Source organism: Podarcis tiliguerta (assembly GCF_965153285.1).
Source record: "Podarcis tiliguerta genome assembly, chromosome: 1".
Taxonomy (NCBI): Eukaryota; Metazoa; Chordata; class Lepidosauria; order Squamata; family Lacertidae; genus Podarcis; species Podarcis tiliguerta.
The window spans coordinates 57,384,713-57,409,364 of record NC_139534.1 but is presented as its reverse complement, the minus strand read 5'-3'; the positions used below and the strand labels follow the sequence as shown (position 1 = coordinate 57,409,364).

Genomic DNA, 24,652 nt, shown 5'->3' with positions numbered 1-24,652 from the left:
AGAACTGAAGACTGGAAAAAAGGGAAGAAATGGAAACAGAAAATACAGTGGTACCTCGGGTTAAGAACCTAATTCGTTCTGGAAGCCTGTTCTTATTCTGAAACTGTTCTTAACCTGAGGTACCACTTTAGCTAATGGGGCCTGCCGCCACGCCGCTGCCACACGATTTCTGTTCTCATCCTGAAGCAAAGTTCTTAACCCGAGGTACTATTTCTGGGTTAGTGGAGTCTGTAACCTGAAGCGTCTGTAACCTGAAGCATCTGTAACCCGAGGTACCATTGTACACCTGAATTTGACAGCTTCATCAATCCCCACTGCCAGTCTCCCTTAAGCCCATTTTCCAGAACTTAAGAAGAAGAAACTTAAAAGAAAAAGAATGCAGTTCCCAATGTTTCCGTCAATAGCAGGGGCTTCAAAGCAGCCTCAGAAGCCTCATCACCCTCAGGACCTAATATAGTTGGCAGTTGGTCTTTGTTGCCCCTCTACTGATGAAGTTTGACGAAACTCCCCAGATTCTCCCACACCGAAGCAACATGTAGTTACATGCCAAGAACAAAAGGGCTCCCCCCTTTTAGTTTGCACAGTTGCCATTTTCCACTCCAAATCGCCGCTGTAGTTGCAGCCCTGTACCCAATTATGTGAGAGTAAGTTCCATTCAGACAATTAGACCTGAGTAGACATGCATAGGCTGTGTTAATTAATTTAATTAAGGTTAAGGTTCTCTTTACCTGGGGAACTGAACCTTCTCTCCCTTTCCTGCAATTTTCGTCTTCTTTTTGCCACCTCCTGTGAATTTTTTTATTTCACGCAATCACCTATCTGCCCTCTTCTTGTGTCAACTTGCCTTGTACAGAAAATAAATCTGGGAAAGTTTCGGTACTCTCAGAACTTAATACTGGTAGCTGTTGTCCTAAACCCACTTCATTTGGAATAAGTCCTATTTAAATGAATGGCTCTTCCTTCTAAACAAGAACTGTGGCTAGATGGTGGGCAGTAAGTTACGGAGTGAGAATTAGCGAGCGAGCAGAAAGGCAGGCAGGCAGGCTGGCCAGACAGTGTGCAAAGCAAGTTTTCCTATGAAACCTGAGGCAGATGCTAAGGATGGCAATGTGAGTGCTGGCCTGGTTAGTGCTGGCTCCCTGCCTGTGGAATGCTTTCCCTAGAAAGATGCGCTTAACACCATCACTATCAATTTTTAGGTGCCAGGGGAATGTTTGTATTCACTCAAGCCTTTGCTCTGAATAAGTGTGATAGGGTCACATTTCCCCTATCCTGTTCTTGATAAAGGTAATCCACCAGAGTGACCAAGGCTAATTCAGTCTCAAAACCAAACCTGAACCCAGTTTTAAGTGGATCCAGATAATCAGTGTCATCTAGGAATTCTTCTAACTGCTCCAACACTACCTTCTCCACCACCCTCTCTTGGAAAAAAAGGGTATTGGTGGCTGGCCAGTACTTATCACACACCATTGTATTTATCAATTGCAGGTGGGAATAGCTGCCTCAAGACCACCAAGAGGTGGCCTAACCATGACTATGACGCAGTATCAAAACATACAACTTCCAGTCTATCAGCTCCCCACAAAGACCAGATCAAGTATGTGTCCTGCTCTGTGTATTGTGCAGATAGCCATATGAGAGAGGCCCTATGGTTGATCTGGAAGCCATGAAATCCCAAGCCGAACCCAAGGTGTCCTTAGCATAGATTAAGCTGACGTCACTCACCATTCCAGACGGCTCCAGCACCACACCAGGGATCACCTTGATCAGCTTGGTCAGGGAGGCCACTAGGTGGCAGAGAGAGCAGAACACCACAATCGCATCTTTAGCCTGTCTCATTGGTCCAGCACTGGGTGGAGGCCCACTAGTCTCACTCCAAGGAGGGGTTTCCTGGTGATGGACAGCAAACCCTGGTGGACTGCAGCAATTCCCCCACTCTGCTGCTGCAGTTTGGCTTGGTGCTGCACCAAGTACCCAAGCATGCAGTGCTAAGTCAGGTCTAGTCTCACCTACCTCCCACCCCGGATACATCTCAGTAGGACACAAACATCATTTGAGTTGACACCTCTTTTTGGACTACTCTGATATAATCCACTGTAATTTGTAAATAAACCTCTTAACAATATCTAAGGACTTCTAGGAAAGCTTTTTCTGTGCTTCTGAAAGCTGCAGCTTTTCCTTATGGTTTTTCTGATGATATTTTTTCTTCATGTTTAAGAGTTCAGACTTGAAGAATTTGTTTGCTCGTTGCTGTGAATTAATCTGATCACAGACCTGTTGCTAAATTTTAAATCCTTCATAATGACAACAACTTGGGAAGCCAAAAACCACAGGGATGCTATTTCAGAATGTCCTAATCCTCTCCTGTTGAGAAACTTTGAATATATTTGATGGGATTTAGTAAAAGCCCTAAAGGAGATGGTGGAGTTTTCCCTCATATATAATACTGTACGTCTTGTTTATCAGATCGCAGCAGTACTAGTCATGTATAATAAGAAGAAAAGAAGAACAGAAGGTATTCCACTTGTCAAAAAGTTAAGGAATCTTGTCTCTAAACAACTCTAAACAAAGCATTGCTGAAGTCCTAGAGAATCAGGGATTAGGCAGTCTGGCTTTTGTTTCTTGGAAAGAAAACACAAACTCCAGTGACAGAAATACACAGCTCTGAGTGGTTGCTGCTACAACTGTCAAGAGAGGAAATGGCACGCATATCTATGGTATAATAAAACAAAAATCCATAAAGGATTTGGTAATCACATATTTTGAAGATCTTTATATGAAGTATGGGACAGGTATAAAAAATTATTAGAATGTAAAACACCGTGGTGGTTATCTCCATTAGAAGCTATGAGTGTGAAAAAGATAAATATGAGTAAAAATTGGGTTACCTATGAGAAATTGTTGGGGGGTGGGGGAGGAAATAAATGGAAAATGTAACCATATGAAGATGTTAAAGAATATGTAAATGATTGGTTGCACTATCGCCAAGTCAATGAAATATATAAAGAGGATTTAAAGGAAAAAGGATTTGATGATAAAAAAATCAAAATTTGAAATAGAAATATTAAACAATGAATGTAAAACAATGTCTAAAATGTATAAAAAACCATTGGAATGGCATTTGAAAGACAAGGAAGTGAAATCAGTAATGATACATTGGGCAAAAGACTTTGGATATAATATACAGCTTGAAGAATGGGAAAGGTTGTAGAATGAAAGGATAAAATTTACAGCCTGTAATGGTTTGAAAGAGAATATGATGAAAATGATGTATAGATGGTATATTACGCCAGTGAAATTAGCTAACATGTATAAGACGAATAATAAATGTTGGGAATGTAAAGAAAAAGAAGGAACATTTTATCATATGTGGTGGGAATGTAAAAAAGTAAAGAACTTCTGGGAAATGATATATAATGAGATGAAAAAGATGTTGAAATATGCATTTTTTTAAAAACCAGAAGCATTTTTACTTGGTATTATTGGACAGGAAATTAATAGGCAAGATGTTAAATTGTTTTTATATGCAACAACTGCGGCAAGAGTATTGTTAGCCCAGAAATGGAAACAAGAAGAAATTCCGATGAAAGAAGAATGGCAGACGAAATTAATGGACTATGCAGAATTGGACAAAATGACAGGAAGGATTCGAAACCTGCGGGACCAGAGATTTACAGAAGATTGGAAGAAGTATATGAATTATTTGAAGAGCAACTGTAATCAACAAATTACGCTAGTAGGACTACAAGAGGTTTTGTAAGGAGAAATATACAAAGTGTTACAAAGTAGAAAAAGATAGAGATATTGGTTATGAATTTGAAATGTAATAGGGAAGATAAGAAATGCATACTGAGAGATTAGATTGGAAAATTTTCAGACAGGATTGATGGAAGTCAAAAACTTGAATAAGATGTAAAAGTATGTTTAATTACTGTTGAAAATGATATGTTAAAAAAAACTAATAAAAATTATAATTAAAAAAAAAGAGAGAGGAAATGGCAACAAAGGATTATTGGTCATTATAGGAAGCTTTATATATATCTGTTACTGGCTTAATGTCCAAAGGTGTTTCCAGTCTTTCTGATGGATCTGCTCCTTTAAACCTAACCCCCCTTATCACCATGTTTACAGTTTTTTCAGTCCACCTCTTAAAGCTTTGCAAGTGCCTCTTTAAGCCTAGTTAACCTAAAGCCAGTCTTAAACTTTATTCCACACCTGTCCTCTCTAGTAGTCAATCAGCTGAACCCCAACAGCAATGGATAGATAACACATATATGGCTACGGTCAATTAGGCTGTATTAGAATTAGTAAGAAGTACTGTACATTTAATGTTGGTGAATAACCAAGGCTGTACAGCTGGGTTCAGGTTTTTCTGTATGCTGTTTAGTATACCATCAACAGCAATACACATTTAGAAATAGGAATGGCAGTAGGAATCCTCTATTATAGCAACTTTTTTGCTAAGGGGTGTTCACTGCCCACAAGATTTGGTAAAGACTCTACTTTGGCACTTGAGGAAACAGCAAGGTTTGGTTTGAAGTGCTTCAGAGGGTGACTGGTTTGTCTTGAGGTCCAAATCTGATTCCAAACTGGGAAAATCAAAGCTTTCTGCCACTCCCATTCTCCATTATAGGGAAAATTAAAAGCTGCTATATAAATATATATTTTTGGCAGCATTGGATGAAATTTGCAGGAATATTAATCATAGAACCATAGAACTGTAGAGTTGGAAGGAACCATGAGGGTCATCTAGCCCAACCCCCTGCAATGCAGGAATAATTTGCCCAGTGTGGGATTTGAACCCGTGACCCTGAGATTAAGAGTCTCGTGCTCTACTGACTGGGCTATCTCCAAGCTCATTAACTTTTAGAGTAGAAAATATCTGACAGATTACAGACAAATCAGACTAAGGGTTTTTGTGCTGGACCCCTATCAAATTTAAACACTCCCCCCTCCCCCAAGAACCATCTAAACCTTTTGGATATTCGGCAGAGTTAGATGAAATTTGTGGGCATAGCTGCTTGTGATGGCCTGGGATTCGGACTCAGAGGCTGAACCTGAAGAATCCCAGCCTGCACAGGAGTCCCCGCCTCCAGAACCAGCTGAGCTGGGGCTGGGGCCTGAGCCTGAAGTGTCCTCACCTGTGCTGGATCCTCAGGTGCAGGCACCAGCTGAGTCTGCTCTGGCCCCTGAAGTGATGGAGGACCCATTGCTTGCAGGTGCTCCACTCTCAACCCCGTCAGGGGAAGAGGAGGTTGCCTCTGGGTCTGATAACCCTCCAGCCTCTCCTGAGCTGCAGAGGCTGAGGGCAGAGAGGCGGAGGGAACTAAGTTCCTGCAGGAGGAGTGCTCGCCTCCGGGCCAGGAGAGGCGAGTCACCTGTGGACCGGGGCCGCCCTATGCCTGGGATGCTCTCAGCTCTAAAGATTAATAGAATCATAGAATATTAGAGCTGGAAGGGACACAAGGGATATCTAGTCCAACCCCCTGCAATGCAGGAATCTCAACTAAAACATCCATGACAGATGGCCATCGAACCTCTGCTTAAAAACTTCCAAGGAAGGAGAGTCCACAACCTCCCGAGGGAGACTGTCCCACTGTCAAACAGCTCTTACTGTCAGAATATTTTTTCATAGGTCTAGTCGGAATCTCCTGCATCTTGAAGCCATTGGTTCGAGTCCTACCTTCCACAGCAAGAGAAAACAAGTTTGCTCCATCCTCCATGTGACAGCCCTTCAGATATTTGAAGATGGTTATCATATCTCCTCTTTTCCAAGCTAAACATTCCCAGCTCCTTCAACCGTTCCTCATAAGGCTTAGCTTCTAGACCCTTGGTCATCCTAGTTGCCCTCCTCTGCGCTCATTCCAGCTTGTTAACATCCTTCTTAAATTGTGGCACCCAGAACTGGACACAGTATTCCAGGTGTGGTCTGACCATGGCAGAATAGAGTGGTACTATTACTTCCCTTGATCTGGACACTATACTTCTGTTGATGCAGTCTAGAATAGCATTAGCTTTTTTTGCTGCTGCATCACACTGTTGACTCATGTTAAGCTTGTGGTCCACCAAGACCCCTCGATCCTTTTCACATGTACTGGTAGTAAGCCAGAGCTCCCTCACCCTATATTTGTGCATCTGGTTCTTCCTGCCTAAGAACTAAGATTCTGTGCCACAGGATTAAAATAGTAATGTTATCAACAAGACTGTCAAATCAAAATTGTCAAGTGGTTTCTTGACATTGCCATGTATTCATTGTGGATGGGGACAAATGAAAATATTCTCATTACTACTTAGTCAAGGAGGAGGTTGCTGGTATCACCATCAGCCATATACTGTTCCTCTACCATACTTGTCCCTATGGTTCCGCCAAATCTCTGCCTTTGGGGCTACCACTCAAGTGAGGGAAGCAATACTTTTGACTGAATAGAGTGAGGGCCTAATGCTGTGAAGTAGAGGTTACCACAATATAGAGCTATAGCAGATCACAAAGCCTAGGAATTCTAGACCAATACTCAAGGCTGTATCAGAGCAGAGATCACTAGCAATTAGTATGATTGGCATTACACAACCACACATTGTGTGGTATAGAAATCACGCATTGTGTGGCTCAAGAAATTCAAAGTGCTGGTGAGGATTACAGCACTTGTAGATAAAGGCTTTGTTAGAATGGGCTGTAGCTCTTGCACAATGCACAGCCCCAAAGGATAAAACGTTATGTATGCTGATGTGTTCATTGAATCTCATAAGAAGAATCATGAGCTGACATGACTGCTGAAAGGTGACTGCTATGAAGTATTGCTGAAGAGCAAAATAGGACGCCTCTGAAAGAAAATGCCTGGAGCAATGGAATGGAAAGGGTGGTGTGTGCAATAGGTCTCTATAAAAGCGGAGGACAGAGACACAGTTGCACCAACCTTTCCACTGGACAGAGTGGAAGCAGAGTAGTTAGCTGGAAAACTGAGCTGTACGTGCTCAGTGGACGGTCAGGATGCCTCCAGAGTCAGGCATTAGTGTGGGAAAGCCAAAACTTGCCTCGGGTGCCCCACAGTTTTTCACCTGGGAGGAGATAGGACTCCGCACAGGCAAGGGAGAATTCAAGGAGGAGAGATGGCTGGTAATCCGAAGGAAGATCTATGATATCAGCCAATTCCATTTGCGACACCCTGGAGGAACCCGTGTCATCAGCCATTATGCAGGACAAGATGCCACGGTGAGAGCTTGTAGTGGGGACCCAGAGCATTTGGGAAGAACCATAGCTTAATGGCCAAACATCTGCTTTATATGCATGATGTCCCGGGTTCAATCTTGGCACTGCCTTATTATCTCAGTGGATTTCAAGTAGGAGACATAGAAAAGGTACAGTATCTGCCTGGTTCCCCGGAGAACCACTGCCAGGCAAAATGGACAGGACTGGGTGAGATGGGCAATGGTTAGACTTAATGTAAGGCAGCCTCAGATGATCATATGATATGGTGCTTACTTGCCAAAGTTGTATAATATATGAGGGTGCTAAAAAGATTTAGACTAAGGGAAGAAGCATCTGAAGGGACAGAAAAGGAAATTCCAGAAGTCGCAGGCTATTCAGAAAAGAATTTGGGTTGTATCTGGGAATGGATGGATGGATGAAGCAAGAGTCTGCAACTCCTCTTTCAGACATGGAAATGGGGCAAATAGTAGATTAGAACCTTATATAATGTTAGCCTGCTTAAATCCCACAGCATTTCAATCCCAGGGGATTTAAGCAGCCTAATAATGTGTGAGATTGCAACCTTAAGCTTCAAAGCGTCTTCAAAAATGCTTGCTCAGAAGCACCACCTAAATTTTCTCTGGGTGATATTCAAGTGGATTTGAGGGGTTTTCCTCAGACAAAATATCAATAACGCTGGGGAGCCTCAAGGAATTTCAGAAACATCAGTGAGATCTCTCAGGTTTGGGTGTGTGGGTGGGTGTGGTTTCTTGTTAAGTTATGCTTAGGATTTCATATTTCTCTATTTGCACAGCCTTATACTCTCACAATAGCTTCCCAACCAAATTCATTCAGTGGTGTTTTCAGTGAAGTTGAAATTCATAAAGCACTGCCTATGATCAAGGGTAGCCTAAGAAAAGGCTATTTGGGTGGCATTCAGCTAAACTTTACTCAGGGTAGACCCAATGAAATTAATGAACATGACTAGTTAGGTAAATTCATTTTAGTGGGTCTACTTGGTGAGTTTGAAAGAAAACTTGTTTTCATTGAGCATTCTTTGTAAGGGGCATAATTTATGTCTTTTTATCTGCAGCTTGTTTTTTTTATAAAAAAAATAAATCCAATAAAGCAGGAAAATGAATGGGGATTCCTTGATGAATTAAAGTTAGCACTAATAACATTTTACTTGGTTCGTGGTATGTAGCACACCTTTGAAATTAATCTCAAAAGAAATAACTAATAGTTTATTTCTGTTGCTAAAATTATGAGCATTATAACAACTAAAAATAGCATTCATGTTGGAAATGGCATAGCACCTGGACATGACCTAGATGTTTCTTAATCTCCTTTGATTGATTGCTTTTATTTCTATGATGCTTTTCATTCAAATGAATCTCAAAGTTGATTACAAACAATAAAAAACCAATGACATAATAGAACGTCACAAATACAGCATAAAACACAAAATTAACAAATCATCAATAAAACAATTACACGCTATAAAACACTATTCAAAAAGCAGCAACTAAGAAATAAGCTAAGCATCACAATTACATCAGAAATCATTATCTAATTATTATGTACAACCTAGAAGCTTGTTCTGTGGCCTACGCTAAACTGTCTGTGCCTGCCAATAATGTCTTGCTTTTGGAAGATGGTTTGGATTTCATCCTCTGAGTCTACATGCACCACGTTGTCATCAGCATACTGAAGCTCTATGACAGAAGTTACAGTAACCTTACTCTTTGCTTTCAGCTTGCTCAGATTAAAGAGCTTTCCATCTGTTCAATATATGATTTCTACTCCAGAGGGAGTAGAACTTTTAAGAGTTTTTAGATTTGAGTTATGGTGCACAGAACAAGTCTGTCACTGACTGATGCTCCTCAGATGCCAGGATCAAAAATGGTTGCCACCAAGTGCATCTTTTTTTGTGGGTACTCAAGTGTATATACCCTTTTTCTAGAAGAAAAGCACTAATTAAAAATGTGACACTTGCTTAACAACTTCATGGTGAGTGCTGACACCCTTTCTCTAGAAGAAAAGGACTAATTGCAACCTGTTCATCATGTTTAGGGACAATTGAGCTATTATGACCAATAACTGTTGCTACAACTCACCTCCAACCATTTATCTGAATAGCTTCCAAAACAATTTAAACCAGAAGTCATCAGGTTGTCTTTTGCCCTCTGCGTCTTTGAGGAGGGTAGAAAAGATGAAGAATGTGACCATTAGTAGTCCTCGTGTTTAAGTTCCTTTCACTCAGGCCAAGTGGGAAGGTTGAAAGCAGTTCACTTGCAGTCCACAGGGCAGGGCAAACTGGAATGGAGAAGAAAATCTAAGTCCCCTGAAAGAGATATTCTCCTCCACACAATTCCCAAATGCAGAGTGCCACAGCCACACAGGACCATGACAGTTAGTCATGCACAAACTCCCACAACAAGAATCTCGTCACAGCACATGAGGAAATGCCCTAACTACATCTCTGGCTTCTGGGGTCTTCCCAGCATTGCACCAGACTCTGCTTTTCTCAGCCATGCAAACCAAATCAGTGGAGGACCTGGCTTGGCTGAGCCTGAGAGACCAGCATATATCTGGGTACACCAGAAGGCAAAGTTCAGTACACCAGCAACTTTGAAACAGAACTATGTTGCTTGTGAACTGCACGAGAAAATCAATATGCTGTACTCCTTTTTGAGAAGTCATCTGAATAAGAAAAGTATTGTATTTTTTTCAAGCTGTAAAAAGGTTCAGTATTTGTTTAGAGTCTTTTGCCATCTTCGACCCGGGCTCTCTATACTGGCTCTTTGGGGCAAGCAGCAGCACATGAATAGAATGGAAGTCTACACTGATTTTGTGGCAAGAAATCAGCAGTTGTCTTTGCTACGGATCTTGCGGCTCGGGGGCTTGATTTCCCTGCTGCGAATTCGGTCATTCAGTTTGACTGTCCAGAGGACACAAATACTCACATTCACAGAGTTGGCAGAAGAGCCTGGTACAAAGAAGGTGAGGAAACTCTCCCTGTGCTGCTTTCTTTGGAGGAAAAGTTTTACTCCCTTAAATCCGCCTCTGCTGGATGTTCAGGTGTGAGAGTGAGAGTGCAAAAATGCAGCTGGTTAATTTTAGAAGCTGGGGTTAGTCGTCTTACTTTGGGTGGTGGGGAGAGGGGGCTTTAGACAGCCATCCTTTAATGGATTCATCCACACCCAGTTCTGACTCTGTTTGAGATAGAATAAGATCGAAAGAGTATAGCGTAGGGTGTGTGTGATAATCTTGAGATAGCCAGCACCCCTCATTACTTCCCTGGACATCTCCCTGTTTCACCTTTAAGAGAGAGTCAGAGACAGAATGGTGTGGCTCTGGCCCTAACTATTGCTGATATGCCAGCCCAGAAACAAATGTCCCCAAGGGAATGCAGAAGAAAAAAAGCATTTCCCCACTGTTATCTTTACCCTAGTCTTGGAGTGCTTGGACTTACGGAATGATAACAGCAGCACACCCACACTTGAGAGAGGGAGGTATCAGCAAACTCAGGAAACTCAAGTGGGGGGGGGGGGAGAGAATTGTGTGGGGAACCACTAATGAGAACCAACACCAGCGGGGAAATTCTGTATGGAGTGGCCTTCATATGTGCCTTATTTGACTTAACAGTGAACGGGTGAAATGTATGTCACTCCCAAATGTGTCACTGGGATTTTCTTTCATCATACATCTGCAAGAGGGAATTGCCCAAAGTTACACATCCCCCAGGCAAAATTCTCAGTATGTTGTCCTTTCTTAAGCTTCTCTTTATTTTTTTCACCTACTTTACCTCCATTCTCATTTCTCTCAGTCTTTCACAACAGTTCCTCCCCCTCATTTTACTGCTGCTTCTCCCCCCACCCCTCACTGGCCCACAGAGGTCCTGTTACTTCCCCTTCCAAATGTCAAGTCGTATCTCCTTCCTTGTTCAGAATTTGTATTTATTTATTTAATAAAAATTATACACCACTTGACTGTTATTTTAAAATAAAAAACCCTGATTGCACCTCCCTCCCCGCTCTTGATTCCCAATCCCAGCTGTCCAATGAACTGTAATTCCAAAATCACCCATCAGCCTGCATCACTGAGACTATCGGCCCTCAAGGAAGAGAACCAGCCAGCACCTTGTATCATTTGTTGCGGAGCTCAAAACAAACTTCCCAGAATATCAGCTCCATCACTTCAGCATAGCAGCCTCCTCCGTTTTACACCCTATTTTGTTCTCTCTGTGGTTTTAGGATGCTTTCACCGCTTTCCACAAGGATGAGGACTTAGTCAAGAAATACCTGAGCCCCCTACTAATTGGGGAGCTGGCACCTGATCAACCCAGCTGTGAACCAACCAAAAATGTGAGTTGCCTGGGAGGAAGGATAAGATGGCACCCTCTCCATTACACATACTGAATATTGCTGGTCTGGAATCTGACCCATAGCTTCAGTGCTGGTGATGCTGGTGTCAGGACAGTGTCCATCGTCACACCTGAGACCAGCAGGATATCTTAAGTAGGCTGCATGACATACACAGTTTTGTTTTCTGATAAAGGGGAGTTGCTCGGGGACTTAGGAGGAAATACGGGGATCTGGTACTGCCCTCCCTCACCAACTCTGCCTAATGGTAGGAATAACGCTATAGATAACAAATACAGGAAATATACAGTAGCTTGCAACTACAATTCTGTAACATGCTTAGCACATGTTCTAGTTGTGGCACCTAACTGGGTGTAGGACTCCCTTTGTGACCCTATAACCTTGCTCTCAACATCTTAAGTAATTGTGTCCTAGAGATCACTGAAGAATAGAAAACACACACTGGGCATGTGATTTTTCATGATGCTGCAGAAGCTCAGTATTTCAAATTATTAGAATGTAGCCAGCAGTCCTTTTGCAGACAATCCAAGCTACAAAGACGCCTACCCCTATGGAGAATCTGCTTGCTACAGCTTCCTCTTCATCCCTCATTGAAATGAAGATGGGGAGATAGTGGAGATGGGATTGTTTGCCTTTTTAACCTGTCCCTGGTTAGACACTGAGCTAAAGGAGATCCCCTGGTCTCACAGTCCCCCTGCTGGCTGGGTGCCTTCCAGAGTATGTTTCTGTGAGTAAGTCTGTTCCACACGCAGTCTGCATCATATATAACCACAGCCAAGAGATATTAACTTTAGGCACCTCTCACAGGCAATGCTGGTCAATGATTTTCATGAGCTGCGCACCACAGTGAAGAGGATGGGGCTCCTACAACCTCGTTTTCTCTTCTTCGGCTTCATGTTTCTGCATGCTTTCCTGCTAGATACTGCATCCTGGCTGACTATCTGGTATTTTGGAGTATCTTGGGTGCCCTTCCTTGTTGGTGTGGCACTGTTCACCATTGCACAGGTAATGTATTTGTGTCATGAAGGTCTCTGGGGTGTTTCTCAGCACCTCTAGGATCAATGAACTGCTTTATGATTCATAGCATTCTCCCTAGCCACAATGCTGGAATTTTATTGTGTCAGTGGAATTTCAGCCTCTTTGTTGGCGTTCTGGCCAATAAATTAGCACTGATGCTCCTGAGTTTATCGTGTAAAGCAGTAGCAGAATTCTTCACCATTTCTCAAATATACGGTGCCATACTGCACCACATTGTCCTAGCATTGCTTTTTGCCTTCCAGATCCAGTATGCATTTTTACAACATGATCTTGGGCATCTTTCAGTCTTTCAGAAGGCCAAGTGGAACAGACCATTTCACTTCCTTGTGATGGGAATATGTAAGGTAAAATGATATGCAAATGGATACAATGACAATGTCCCAATAGCAGTGCCCTCTTTGCACTTCACTGGGGGAAGAAGGATCGTTTCTTGGGCTTGTCTGGTGTGATGATAACAAGGATAATGAAAATAGCGTTGATGATATGATGTTTCAAGCATTCAGTGTGCTTCAGATATGGGATCTCACTCATTCCTACAACAACTCTATTAGTATTGCCTCAGTCCAAACTCAGGGGGCAAAGTGATGAAAAGCATGGTTTAAGGCTTAGTGGCTTCATGATTTTGGTGAGATTTGAACAGCTTGCTACACAACACCAGCTGTTGGGGCTAAAAGACTCTGGTGAAGGACTATGGCAACTCTTTCCCCTCACTTTGGCAGTAAGGGGGCTCTTTAGAATATCTCAGTTCATCATGGCTAAAGAATAATTTGGGTACTACCTAGCAGTGGATCCTGGTTCACTAGGAAGTAAAGAACAAATAAAGTCAAGGTACTAAATAAGCACTACGTATCTCTGTAACATAGATATCGTCTTAAAACTTTACAAGAGTCTTTAGCCAATAGAATACACTGTTTCATGCCACCCTAATCTCTGAGTGGTGCAAGATTCCAGTGATTTCAGGCGCTTACTCAGGGTTCATGTTTCCATTTGGAAATGAGGCACAACAGAGACTGTGTTGTCTTTAGGATATATGGTTTATTTACACACATGTATATATAACCTGAGTCTACAATGGAGGGGTTCACAGCATTAGCATCACAAGAGGGTCTTGTTTCTTCCATAGCCACAGCCTTGGATTCAGCATGGCTCTCTATCTCTCTCCTTGCTGCTTTGCTTCTAGGTCATATCACTGCAAACTCCACTCTAAACTCAGGCCTTGTCCTTCTAACTAACCATGAGTTTGCTGCCTCGCATAGAGCCCCTTTCCTTTGTTTCCCTTAAAGGCCCGTCAGCCAGTCGATCACCTCAACACAGGAAGCTGGTCTGGCTTATATTTAAAAACTTGCGGGATCCAGGGAGCACACAGCCATCTAGGCCCAGCAGTGAGTGAGTTGGCAGTAGGCCAGGCCAGGGAGATGCTCTTCTGATGTGAAGAGAGCCATTACAGATCTGGAGTCTTCTGTAAGGACATACATTCAGCTGAGTGAGATAGATGACACATCCTTCTTATTTCCAAAGTGAAACAATGTAATGTTCTACGCTGCTCTGGGATCTTCTGATAAAGGGAGGTATATAAATCAAATAATAAACAACAACAACGGTGGAGGATTTTTTCCTCCCTCACACACATTATTATTTAGGATCAGAGAGTGAATTTTGAACGCTTGCCTTTAGATTGAAATATCAGAACTTAATAGTAACTCAACATGGCAGGAGTTAAACTCACATGTGATGGTAGGAAATGGGAGGGTACAGGATGGTAAAGTTGTATCATGTGCCCCCATTTTTGTTTTTTTAAAAAAATCAGCTGTAGTTGAGCAAATGTATACACCTAGATTTATTAATCTCTTATATTGTGCAATCTTTATACAGCAGGAATGAGTACAGTATGTAGCTCTACCCACGAATTAATGGTATATATGTGTGTGCTTTCATTATGTATGAAGGGTGGACCACCAAGCCAATGGAACTATATGCATAACCAGCATCATGCCAAACCCAACTGCTTCCGCAAGGACCCTGATCTCAATATGCACCCATTTTTGTTCAGCCTGGGAAAGGCACTCTCTGTGGAGGTGAGCAGAAGACCTGGGAGTGACTCAAATCATAGAAAAGGGAACACCATGTTAACAGAATCCATACTCTTAGTGAGCAACCTGGGAAGAAAGGAAGCATGCCATCTCCAGGGAACAGCTTTAGTGCTCCTTCCTGCAGCTCATGTTGTTGATGGGCTGTTTATACCATTAGATTAGTTTCTTATTTTCCTTATTTCTAGATGGCATCTGTTCTGCTCATGACAGGCTGGAGCGGGAGTGCAGAAATGGATATAGCCTTCTGGCCATCCCTCCACATATCCCTTTGACAGGCCAAGCTGTTGGTCACCTGATGGCAGGTGACAGCAGGTGATTTAAAGTTTCAGCTGTGGCTGAAGGAAGAAAGATTCTTCCTTTGTGTCCCTGGATTCAAGCCACAGCTGCGAAGTCGTAAGGATGACATGTCACGTGCTTTGTGGTTTCCCCAGAACTGCTTAACAAGTCAACCTCTGAGGCCTGGTGGGCTCAATGGTGGAGAACCTCTGGCTTGTAGGCTCCCAAAATAGGGTGCCATCACTGAGAAGACCCTACTATGTATAATGTCTCCTCCCCAATTGTACTCATTAGAGCTAACACAAGGATCTCTATTGTAACGAATGGAGGTTGCCACTCAGAAAGCTTAACCATGTTGCTTCTCCTCTCCATCTGCAGCTTGGCAAGAAGAAAAAGAAATACATGCCTTACCAGCACCAGCACATATACTTCGCCCGTGAGTGTCCCTGCCATTTTATAATAATAATAATAATAATAATAATAATAATAATAATAATAATACCCCACCCATCTGGCTAGGTTTCCCCAGCTACTCTGGGCAGCTCCCAACAGAATACTAAAAACATGATAAAACATAAAACATTAAAAAATTCCTTAAACAGGGTTGCCTTCAGATGTCTTCTAAAAGTCAAATAGTTGTTTATTTCCTTGACATATGATGGGAGGACGTTCCACAGGCACCACTACTGAGAAGGCCCTCTCTGGTTCCCTGTAATCTCAGTTATCATAGTGAGGGAACTGCCAGAAGGCCCCCGGAGATGGACCTCAGGAGTATGAATCCAGAAATTGCAACCTTTAGTAAAGCCATGCCTTGTGGTGGATGAGAACAATGGCATTATTATCAGGTGGCATAATTTTTTTTGATAAAAGTTTTAGATGGATGATTTGATGAAAATATGGAATTCTATTTTAAGTTATTGTTATTGTATTATTACTATTATTACTATTATTATTATTATTATTATTATTATTTACTACTACTACTATTTGGGCAGTATGACCAGAGATGGATAGATAGGCTGTATTGTGTTTGGGCGATTTACATCTTTGTAATGTTCTTGTTTTCTGATTTCACTAGTTTTGGCCCCGTTGACCTTCGTTTTATACGTCCAGTTTGCTGTATTGCGTTTCGCATTTCAAAGGAAAAATTGGCTGGTAAGTCACCTGCATATTTGCAGTGGTTTCTCCTCTGGATAAGTCTGTTTGGGGAGGGGTATAAGACAGAGCAGGAACAGTGGCAGTATGCAGGGAGCAGGGAGAAAGGTAGGGTCCTGACACTTCCTTTCGCTCTCTGGTGCTATTGTATGCTGCTGTGCAGTGAGCTAAGGCAACTGGGAAGACATCGTTCTCTGCATACCTTGGAAGATCTACATCTCCTATGAGGCAGCTTTGAGCCTGTTGACTATGTAGTGCGTCAGGACACCAGAGAAACAGGGGAAGAGGCAGATCTCCCTCCCCTGCATTCCATGTTGCTCCTGCTGTCATGGGCTGGTAATGCTTTAGGGCAGGGGTAGGCAACTTAAGGCCTGGGGGCCAGATGCGGCCCAATCGCCTTCTTAATCTGGCCCGTGGACGGTCCAGGAATCAGCATGTTTTTACATGAGTAGAATGTGTCCTTTTATTTAAAATGCATCTCTGGGTTATTTGTGGGGCATAGGAATTCATTCATTCCCCCCCAAAAAAAATATAGTCCGGCCCACCACATGTTCTGAGAGACGGCTTGGGTGACATCAGCAGATGAGAGGGATAAAAATCCCTTCAATGAATTATTCTGGGAATTCTTTTCACTTTGAAGAGAAATGTAGCTTCCTGTAGAAAATCTACCTGGCCCATCAGATTCAGTCTTGTCCCATCTTGACCATTACTGATCCCCTTCATGCCCTTTCCTTTTTTCATGACAGCATCCCTGGATGTTCTCATGCATGCAAACAGTGCTTTTCATTCATATTTTGTTATGGCCTTTGTGATCTCCATAGTTGTTTCATACAGTTAGTAGATCTGAAATGAAGGACCTGGTAACTGTTTTCTAACCTATTCCCCCCCCCCCTTTGGCAGGAGTTTGCATTCATGATGCTTTACTATGTCCGCGTCTGTCTCATGTATGTTCCTTTAATGGGATTTAAGAGCTTCATGGCATACTACTGGTTGGCCAGGTAATAGTTCTTCTGGCTTCTGCTTTTTCTGCTCTACAGGCTTTCCTTAATTTATGAGCTGTGTGTTCAGAAGACATGCTCTCTTCATGTAGAAACTGGCTCCTACATATGTCATAGCCTCATACCACAATGACACAAAGGCAGCCCAGGAAGGTGCCTCACAGGAGAGACTGTGCCTCCTCTAGTGGTTACTCTAAACAGGTGGTTTCTAGATGCCACCGGAGCCACCCATGGACCAACTGAAAATTGCTGAGTGTCTTTGAGGACCACTTAATGAATATTCTGCCTGTTGTAGTATTTGTAATACACTGCGTGAGATGCCGAATGGTTTTTAATTTCATTTTTACAGTCATGTTGCAAACCACCTGATTGAAGCTTATGGACCACTGTTCGGAAACCCCTGCTCTAAATGGCTTTTGGTCTCATGTAGGGTTGAGAAACCAGTGGGCCTCTGGATGTTACTGGACTCCAACTCCCATCATTCCATGCTGGTTGAGGCTCATGGGAGTTAGAGTCCAACAGCATGTGGTGGGCTACAGGTTTCCCATCCCTGATCTAGTGATTTCAAAGCAAAATAAAAAGAAGGGTTGCGGCCTCTGTGTGTTTACCTTTAGCTTATCTGGATGGTGATTGTTAGTGTTGTTGCTTATCTGCCTAGGTTCCTGGAAAGCTCTTGGTTTCTCTGGATCTCGCAGATGAACCACATTCCAATGAACATTAACTATGACCAGAATTTAGACTGGGTGTCTGCCCAGGTAAGATAACTACTGCTTTTATCTTCATCTTTCTTTCGTATAACAAGCTCATTCCTGAATAGATTTGGGCACAGGGAAGGATACACCTAACGAACCAGATCAACCAAAGCCCTGCACAAGGATTTTGGCTTGTGCAATCAGGCTTTCCCATTCCACCCACCCCACCCCACCCCACATCTCCTGAAATTGGCTCCAGGGGGCTGGAAACAGTGGGCTGGCAGCAGGAGAAGAGGGGAGATTATTCCATTTGGCAAGCTGCAATGCTTGTGCAAACAGAATGTTTGGAAGAGCATCATGCTGAAGTCCACTCTTAGTATCGTATATTGTTGTAACCTGCCCTGGAACCTTAGGATGAAGGGTGGGTTAATATTAATAATACGGGCAACTCTCAATGTTTCCGGGGTTATGGTCCAGGGATTGTGCATAAAGCCAAAATTGTGTATTGTCAAAACAGATTGGGTGCAATGACTGGTGGAATTGCCAAAGTCCCCCCCCCCCCCGGATGTCCACCTTCTTTCTACCCCCTTTTGAAATATATATATATATATATATATATATATATATATATGGAAGAACATAAAGCTGAATGTGCACAAGTTAAATGCATGTAAGTTACAAGTTACCTGTAAGTTGCAAGTAACCTAAACGGCCTCAGCCTAGTATACCTAAAGGAGCGTCTCCACCCCCATCATTCTGCAGCCTCCAGAGTAGCTGGGGAAGCCCAGTCAGATGGGTGGGTATAAATAATAAATTACTACTACTACTACTACTACTACTATATTATGGGACAGGCTGCTGGGCCTGGGCAATGTATTGATACATCACCTAGGACTGGTTTGGGAGCCAGAGTGCGATGGTGCCTTCTCCTGGCAGTATATCATGGGTGGGGCTTGCCTGCACCTGAATCCATCTTCTTCCAGCACCTGGCGGAAGAAACAAATGCCAGATCTTTATGTTGCGGTTTACCCATACAACTTATAATAATAATAAATAATAAATTTTTATTTATACCCCACCCTTCCTGGTTCAGAAAACTGGGATCAGGGTGGCTAACAACAAATTTAAAACACTTAATTGTGATACAAAAAAACCCAGTATAAAATACAGTCTAAAACGGAGAATAACAATAAATTCAAAGTTCAAAAATCAATTTAGGGGAAAATCCATCCAATAGACATTAGATGATCACTAGGGCTAGCTGGCTAAATTAGTCCTATTTGGGCCAGTGAGGAGGCCAGGGGAGAATTAGCTGTGGGATCCCAGAGTGGGTAATCGTCATAAAAAGGGGAGTGGGAAGGAGGAAGACTATAATCAGATGAATGAAATTAACCTTTGCCCTCTGTTCAGTTCACATTCCAAGTTAATCTACCTAATTTGCATTTTCTGAAACAATAGGAAAACCAAAAAAAGTCATCTTTCAAAATCCACACTTTTCTGAATTTTTCAATGCCGTTCTCCCGCGGAATAATGGTTACAAAAGTGAATTTACTGGGATAAAAGTGTCCATTAAAAGGCATGTGTTCATGAAAATAACATACAAAACTGCATCATATTACAGGAAATTGTATTGCAAAATGTGTATATTAAGTAGAATTGCATACAAATGTGAATATTAAGAGAAATTTGTATTAAAATGCTGGTGAATGTCCATGAGGACTTTTTCCAAATAAAAATCACAAACTGATGTGGAAATAGGGGAAATTGAACTTAAGAATGAGAAAATAAGAAACAGAAAGAAACCAAAATTGGCAGATTCACCTATTCCTACTTCCCAATGCAATTAATTCACTATAAAAGTTAATTTTCTTCTTGTATAAGAAAATTGTGTGTGTGTGGATATAACAAATTGCAAATGTGTTGATCAGTGGCTCTTAATGCTGCTTTTATAGTGCTTAAATAGATTTATTTGGTGCACTCTGAGGTCACCAATAATATAGTGGAAATAACAGAGGAACATGGGAAAGAGTCCAAAGTTTCTCTGAAGTTTCTTCAACCTACTACAGAGAAAACACACTTTCCAGTTGAAAAACAACTTGCCTCTTCAGCAGTGCAAGCACCAAAATTCCACAGTATACATAGTTCTCCACTTGTGATTATAGCCTATTTTCATAATGGTCACACAACTCAGATGCAGTTGTTGAGTTCTGATTCAGAAGTTTTTTTAGTGGCCTCACATGCGGTACCAACAAGGAAAAGAAACCCACAAAGAACAATTAAAAACAGTAGTATGCAGTACAACAAAGGTTAAATGAAGGAATATGGTGTGTTGAAAATGAAAGCAGTGGGATTCATCACATTCCTCTTTCTCACTTAGCTTGCAGCAACGTGTAATGTGGATCAATCCCTGTTCAATGACTGGTACACAGGACACCTAAACTTCCAGATTGAGCACCAGTGAGTAAAAATATACCCTTTTATGAATGTGGAAGAGCCCCTAATGGAACTAATGGATCACCCCCCAATCCTGAATGTTACTTCACACCTGGAAAGACAGGTGGTGGCCAGTAGTGCTTTTTGCACTGCTTAATAAACTAAACATTTACCGTATTTTTCGCCCTATAAGACGCACATTTCCTCCTCCAAAAAATGAGGGGGAAATGTAGGTGCGTCTTATGGGGCGAATGCAGGCTCCTTGGCTTCAGCGATAGCAAGGCGAAGCCTCCGAAGCCTGCGCTCCGGAGGCTTTGCGTTGCTTCCGCTGAAGCCAGGAGAGTCTGCTCTTTGAGGCTGGCCGTGGGGGAAAGCAACGCTTCCCCCCTCGCCAGCCCCAGAGGATGGGGGGCAGCAGGAAGGCGCGCAACGCCTTCCTGCTACTCTCCATCCCGGCATTGAGGCTGGCGGGGGGGGGAAGCAGCGCTTCCCCCCTCGCCAGCCCCAGAGGATGGGGGGCAGCAGGAAGGCGCACGACGCCTTCCTGCTACTCTCCATCCCAGCATTGAGGCTGGCGGGGGGGAAAGCAGCGCTTCCCCCTTCGCCAGCCCCAGAGGATGGGGGGCAGCAGGAAGGCGCGCAACGCCTTCCTGCTACTCTCCATCCCGGCATTGAGGCTGGCGGGGGGGAAAGCAGCGCTTCCCCCCTCGTCAGCCCCAAAGGATGGGGGGCAGCAGGAAGGCGCGCAATGCCTTCCTGCTACTCTCCATCCCGGCATTGAGGCTGGCGGGGGGGAAAGCAGCGCTTCCCCGCTCGCCAGCCCCAAAGGATGGGGAGCAGCTGGCCGAGTCCGTCCCTTCTCCCTCCTGTGGGCTTTTGCAGGAGATGGGGGAATTCCCCCACCTCCCGCAAAAGCAGGCAAAAGCTGCGCGCTCTTTAAAGGGGCTCCGCGGCTTCTGCGGGCTTTTCTAGGAGCCCGCAGGAGCCGCACACCCTTTGAAGAGCGCCCCTCTTGGGGGCTTTTCCCCGAGGAGGGAGAAGGGGACTGACTGGCCGAGTCCGTCCCTTTTCCCTCCTGGTCGAAAAGCCCGTAGGAGTCGCGCACGGCTCCTGTGAGCTTTTGCAGGAGGTGGGGGAATTCCGCCACCTCCCGCAAAAGCAGGGAGAAGGTCTTGGAGTAGCGCACAGGCTGCGTGCAGCCTGTCCGCTGCTCCCAGAGCTGCGGGGGGGAAATCATATTTTTTTCCTTGATTTCCCCCCCTGAAAACTAGGTGCGTCCTATGGGCCGGTGCGTCCAATAGGGCGAAAAATACGGTAATAGGCTAAACCAGCCTTGGACAGCCAAATACCCTCCAACATTTTGAAGCCAAAATCCAGGGCGCCATCTTCCCAGAGGCCATCTTCCTGTTTGTTATCATAGGAGCAGAGTGGTCCATTTCAGTTGCCAGGATCTTATGTGATTTTGCTCCACGGTTCTGCCCCCCACCCCAACAAAAAACAAACAAACACACTTTTCCCAGGCATAGTACCCAAAAATGTGTGTTCTGGGGCACAGTGTGAGATCACAACCCCAGAAAAAGTGCTTTTTTAAAAGGGGAAATCATGCCGCAAGAGCACAGCAGCCAAAATGGCCGCCATTCTCTCGTGATAAAAAATGGAATGTCCCTGCTTTTCTGGGACACTTGCATGGTACACAGCCACATTATCTGGGGCCGATGGAAGTTGTAATCCTAAACATCTGGAGAACACCAGTTCATGGAAGGCTGAACTGGGCAGGGCTGGGATGCTTTTGGCTCACGTAAGGTTCTCTGCTAGCTGCTTGACCCCATTTATCCCTCTTTTCATCACAGCCTTTTCCCAACGATGCCTCGCCACAATTATTGGAAGGTCGCTCCTCTGGTGAAATCCCTCTGTGCCAAGCATGGCATTGAGTACCAATGCAAGCCCTTGCTCACGGCTTTTGCAGATATATTGCAGTAAGTGTCAATTAACTGAAGGAGGATCAGTGAGGTACGATCAATTGGGGAGTGGGGGAAATCCTACTGGGCTTGGAGCCTACATGTAAAGTAGAATCAATAAACAGCTTATTCCAGTCAGGGCAAGTGCCTGAACAGCTTTCAGTGGGTCCCACTTGCAACCCTGTGAAATATGTTGTCTCAGCAAGGTTAAAAATAACTGTAAGGGAGCCCCCCTGGAACTTTAAGCAATCCTTAAAGGTTGCAAAGTTGGCTCGGTGATCACATGTTCCTACATGGCTGTGGAGCAGCAGAAGCTCCAGGGAAGTTCTCCTTGGGGTCTGTGGATGATGGGAGAGCCACATCCTTAGGCCAGGAGGATACAGAAGGGGCTTCCGAAGTTTTCCCTCCCCAAGTGATTTGTCCTGTGATTTGTCCAAGTCTGAATCCCCCTCAATCAGGGCAATGCTGTGACCCAGATTTAGAGGACATGACAGACAGCAGCACTGGTAGGGTAGGGAAGAGATAACTCTTATGAAATGTTGCTGTCTATGATTTATGAGGCCATTTCCCCGTTTCCTTCTGCAGCTCTCTGAAGAAATCAGGGGAGCACTGGCAAGACGCCTATCTCCATGCATAAGAAGAGGAAGGTCCTCAGGAACGAATCTTCTCCTGCCCCCATCTGACACTGCTGGGGAAATGGGAAAAAGCAGCCTTGGAAAGCATAACTTTGAGTGGGGATTAACTAGATCCTAATGAAACTGTGAATGGGTGTTTTTCGCTTGAACCTGGGACATTTAGTTCTAGAAACTTTGAGAAACTCCAAAGGGACTGGGAAAGGCAAATCAATGCAGAGCGTACTTTGCTTTTAGTGTTTTAGTCAGCCTGCATGGCAACAGATACACCACTGATACAGCAGCTAATCTTCCTCAAGCCACTCTGGGTGTATCCATCCTGAAGCTTTCCTTTTGCAGCCAATCCTTGGGAAGACTTTGCATGTATAATCCTTTCAGAACGACATGTTCTAGACAGATGCACTCTCCTGGCACTGATCCACCAAGTTGCAGTGACCTCAGGGGCACCACAGTGCCTTGCAAATCAGTTTGCCCAAGAACATTTTGGCTTGTGTTGACACAGGGCTAACACTTAAATGACAGTTCATGTCAAGGATACCATATAGAATGTGCTCAGTTTCCATACCTGAAACATACCGCCCAAACCAAATTAAAACACATACTTCTTTTGGGGCACAACCTCCTCTCCTTCAGGCAGGTAACATTACTGAACTAAGGCAGGTTCATAAATGACTTGTTGCTGTATAGTAGATAAGACCTACTGACTCTTACAGAGAAGCTGTCCCTGATATGCAGTGTAAGCCAGGAGCAGAGGACACTTTGTGTTCATTTGCCTTTTTTATTTTAAGTGTGGGGTATCTGATGGAGAATTTGCACAGTTGGAAAATCTGGAAAATCTGCTTTTTTAACAAAAGCCCTATCTGCTTGGGGATGCCAGGGATTATTAAAAGCCATAGCCTTTGCCATTTTCTTGATAAGAGGTGCATTGCTTCTTAAGCATGAAGAAAGGCCTGTGGAGAAGATGGGGGACAACATTAGTTTTGGAGACCTTCTATGCTGGCATGTGAGATGTCCTGGTGATGGATCCAGCCTCTTGGTCCCCCAGCGGCTGCATGCTGCTTCTCCAGGGCATCAACCTGGACATTGAGGGCACAAACTAAGGCCATGTGTTTGGGCCTTGCCCAAAGCCACCAAGAACTTCTGTTCTTGACAGTGCATCACTCTGTTGTATGTAAGAGTTCCATGGTTATCAGTAAATGAAGTCTCATGATGTAAATATGACTGCCATAACCACGTGTAAAAGTGGATTCCATATTCATCACACCCAGTAATAAATCAGGACCTGTGGCTGTTATTTAAATGCATAACAGTGCTTTGATACTTTGTAATCGTGAAACAATTTCCTATTTTAATGAAACAGAATATTCATGAGCAGTTGCATGTGGTTTTTGTTCTTCAAACTATCTATTTAAAACTGATTTGGGGGCATGCATGATGGAGTTATGTTTCATCAAGTTAATATTCCTATTAAATTATGAAGCACCATTCATGTTGAATCAATCGTCTCAAACAATGCAACCTTTTCCAGTAATTGTATTGGGAACTCCTGCCAAAAATGTTCTCTTGTTCAGTCACATTGCCCTCATTTGCAACATCATGTAGCCCAAATCGGATTGACTCCCATAATCCAAGCCGTTTCTTTGAAAATGAAAATGAAATAATTTCCATAGGCAATTCCATATACATGCAGGTCCCACTATCAAACATTTGTTATAAAAAAAATCACTCCCTGTGCACACCACAGATTCAGATATCCAAAAGCAATGGAGATCATTGAATCACTCTGCATCCATTCACCTAACAACCATT

At 43.4% G+C, this 24,652-nt stretch overlaps 1 protein-coding gene across 1 annotated transcript; it reads left to right on the top strand.

Moving 5' to 3' along the window:
* The first annotated feature begins 6,896 nt into the window (after positions 1 to 6,896).
* On the top strand, positions 6,897 to 24,211 carry LOC310666380 (acyl-CoA (8-3)-desaturase-like). The gene is made up of 12 exons (XM_083417101.1): positions 6,897 to 7,210; positions 11,443 to 11,553; positions 12,379 to 12,576; positions 12,852 to 12,953; positions 14,556 to 14,684; positions 15,354 to 15,411; positions 16,054 to 16,130; positions 17,031 to 17,128; positions 17,787 to 17,883; positions 20,198 to 20,277; positions 22,104 to 22,229; positions 22,797 to 24,211. Exons 1-12 carry the CDS (start codon positions 6,989 to 6,991, stop codon positions 22,846 to 22,848), a joined length of 1,350 nt encoding a protein of 449 aa, XP_083273227.1. The 5' UTR covers positions 6,897 to 6,988; the 3' UTR covers positions 22,849 to 24,211.
* The last annotated feature ends 441 nt before the right edge of the window (positions 24,212 to 24,652 follow it).

Excerpts from the sequence above, each read along its gene's own strand:
- LOC310666380 (XM_083417101.1), top strand. The coding sequence starts at position 6,989 with ATGCCTCCAGAGTCAGGCATTAGTGTGGGAAAGCCAAAACTTGCCTCG. Across the intron at positions 7,211-11,442 it reads ATGCAGGACAAGATGCCACG|GATGCTTTCACCGCTTTCCA; the intron begins GTGAGAGCTTGT and ends CTGTGGTTTTAG. Across the intron at positions 15,412-16,053 it reads CCAGCACATATACTTCGCCC|TTTTGGCCCCGTTGACCTTC; the intron begins GTGAGTGTCCCT and ends TGATTTCACTAG.